General features: G+C 43.7%; 1 protein-coding gene across 1 annotated transcript; it reads right to left on the minus strand.

Annotated features, from left to right (window-relative positions):
* Positions 1–323: 323 nt before the first annotated feature.
* tcimb (transcriptional and immune response regulator b) lies at positions 324–1,256 on the minus strand (the record flags this gene model as incomplete). The annotated part of the gene is made up of 1 exon (XM_080847830.1): positions 324–1,256. The coding sequence occupies one exon, from the start codon at positions 1,254–1,256 to the stop codon at positions 963–965; it is 294 nt and encodes a 97-aa protein (XP_080703956.1). The 3' UTR covers positions 324–962.
* Positions 1,257–1,880: the final 624 nt, after the last annotated feature.

Raw genomic sequence — 1,880 nt, forward strand, 5'->3', positions numbered from 1 at the left:
CTGTGTGTGAACCCTGCACTGAACTGACCCTCGACACTGATGTGTCTCTGTGCCAACATGTAGGTACAAAATCGTCCCCAAGCTCATAGCCTCTGACCCACATTCTGAATATATTTAGAGCAAAATGTATTCACTTGTATGTCTAAAATAATGTCACAGTAACTTCTTAACAAAACAACACAGAGCAAAAGTGGGTATGTAAAATTTTAATTTAATAGAAGAACTTCGCCAAAACTCATTCATTTCACACAGCTCTGTTGAAAGTGCATATTTTTCAACTCCGTGGTCAGCTACAGCCGTTGTCAGCTCGAGCAGTTCCACAAATCACGTCGACATAGAAGTGCCTTTACAGTATCTCAAAAGTAATGGGCAACTAGCAGTCCAGCTATTGAAGCGGCACTTCGGCGGACAAAAGCAGTCTTTCACGTCGCATGCATATCTGAATTCGGAGCTGCATCCATCCTGTTTTCTCTGGACTCCTTGACAGATCTGTTTTCACTGAGGAGCAACTCGATTATAGATAAGGTAGTGAAGCCGTTTTTTGTAATTGTTAATTTGTTTGCGCTGGTGTGTTTTGTACCTCGGGGTGACCCGTAAGTTTTCAGGAGTTCTGATGTTGGAGATGCGTTGAATGAGTCCGTGAGTGTGCTAGATGAAGGAGATAGCTGCTGTGCGGAATACAATACATCTCGCCACCATTACGAAACCTCCTCCTCGTCTCCCGTGTCAAATACTTTGGACGCCCAACCACCCGCCAACATAGATCACCAAAACACAACGCAGAGTTTCAGCGGGCCGTTGACTAACTGGAGAGAGAGGGTTACACATACATCAACCATTGCAGCCAAACCGTGGCGCGGCAGCATCATTCCCTGTCACTGCAAGGCAGTTATCGGCATCCACACCGGAGCATAAAGCTTTAGGCTGTTTACTCAATCTGAGGCAGAAACAGCATGCGAAAGTCAATGAAACTTCATGGACTGCCTTGTCAGCCCTGTGATATGGAAGAACTTCCTTTCCTCTTGAAGCGCCATCAGCGCTTTAGCTTTTCCCTCGGGGTCTTGGTAGAAGCCAAAGATGCTCCTCACTCTCTCCATCGCTTTGATGTCCCCGGTCCTCACAAAAAGTTTGAGCAGGACATCTTGGTTGACATTTTCGAATATGTTGGCAACCGCTTTCTTGCGATTGGCAGTGTCAAATTTGTATCCATTGATGGAAGGACTGACACAATGGATGTTCTCAAAAGAGCAAGACATTTTCGGATGGCTTAGGTAACGTTAGTCGTCGAGTAGGCCTACCCTCTTAACAGACAGCAGGCGGTTTGTAATCTGTTTTTGCGTTCCTCCGTCTTTATACGGCACTGAGAGGGATGTCACGCACTAAAAAGTTTGTCACGCTGTGACATCATGTTGCAGCAGACGCAAGTAGCGGCGGTCCTCTGCCGGGACCGCCCATATCGGTCCATGGCATTTCACTGCTGACGCAATGTGAAATCAAGCAACTAACAGTGCTTGATAAGCAACTTACGGTGTAGGATTTACCTATGGTCTACTCAGATACCATCAGGGTATCCCTTTCTTGTTTTTAGAACTATGTGATTCAACTTAGAATTAACTGAATAACAAATGGCATGCTTTTTCATTTTCATCATTCATCATTCATTTCTTATAACAGTTTCCCACAAAAGTGAAATAAAACATACTTTACGCAAAATAGGTTTATACTATAAAAGCACAAACAATTGTAGATAATTATAAGTCCTAGATAAATAATAAGTCCTTAAATAGCTTGACTTCTTCCTACTTTTATCCCAAAATGTGTTAAGAGGTGTTTCATCAAGGTGTTGCAAATCTGACGATGAGCTCCACACTCCTCATGAG

This window comes from Sprattus sprattus (genome assembly GCF_963457725.1).
Source record: "Sprattus sprattus genome assembly, chromosome: 11".
Lineage (NCBI taxonomy): Eukaryota > Metazoa > Chordata > Actinopteri > Clupeiformes > Clupeidae > Sprattus > Sprattus sprattus.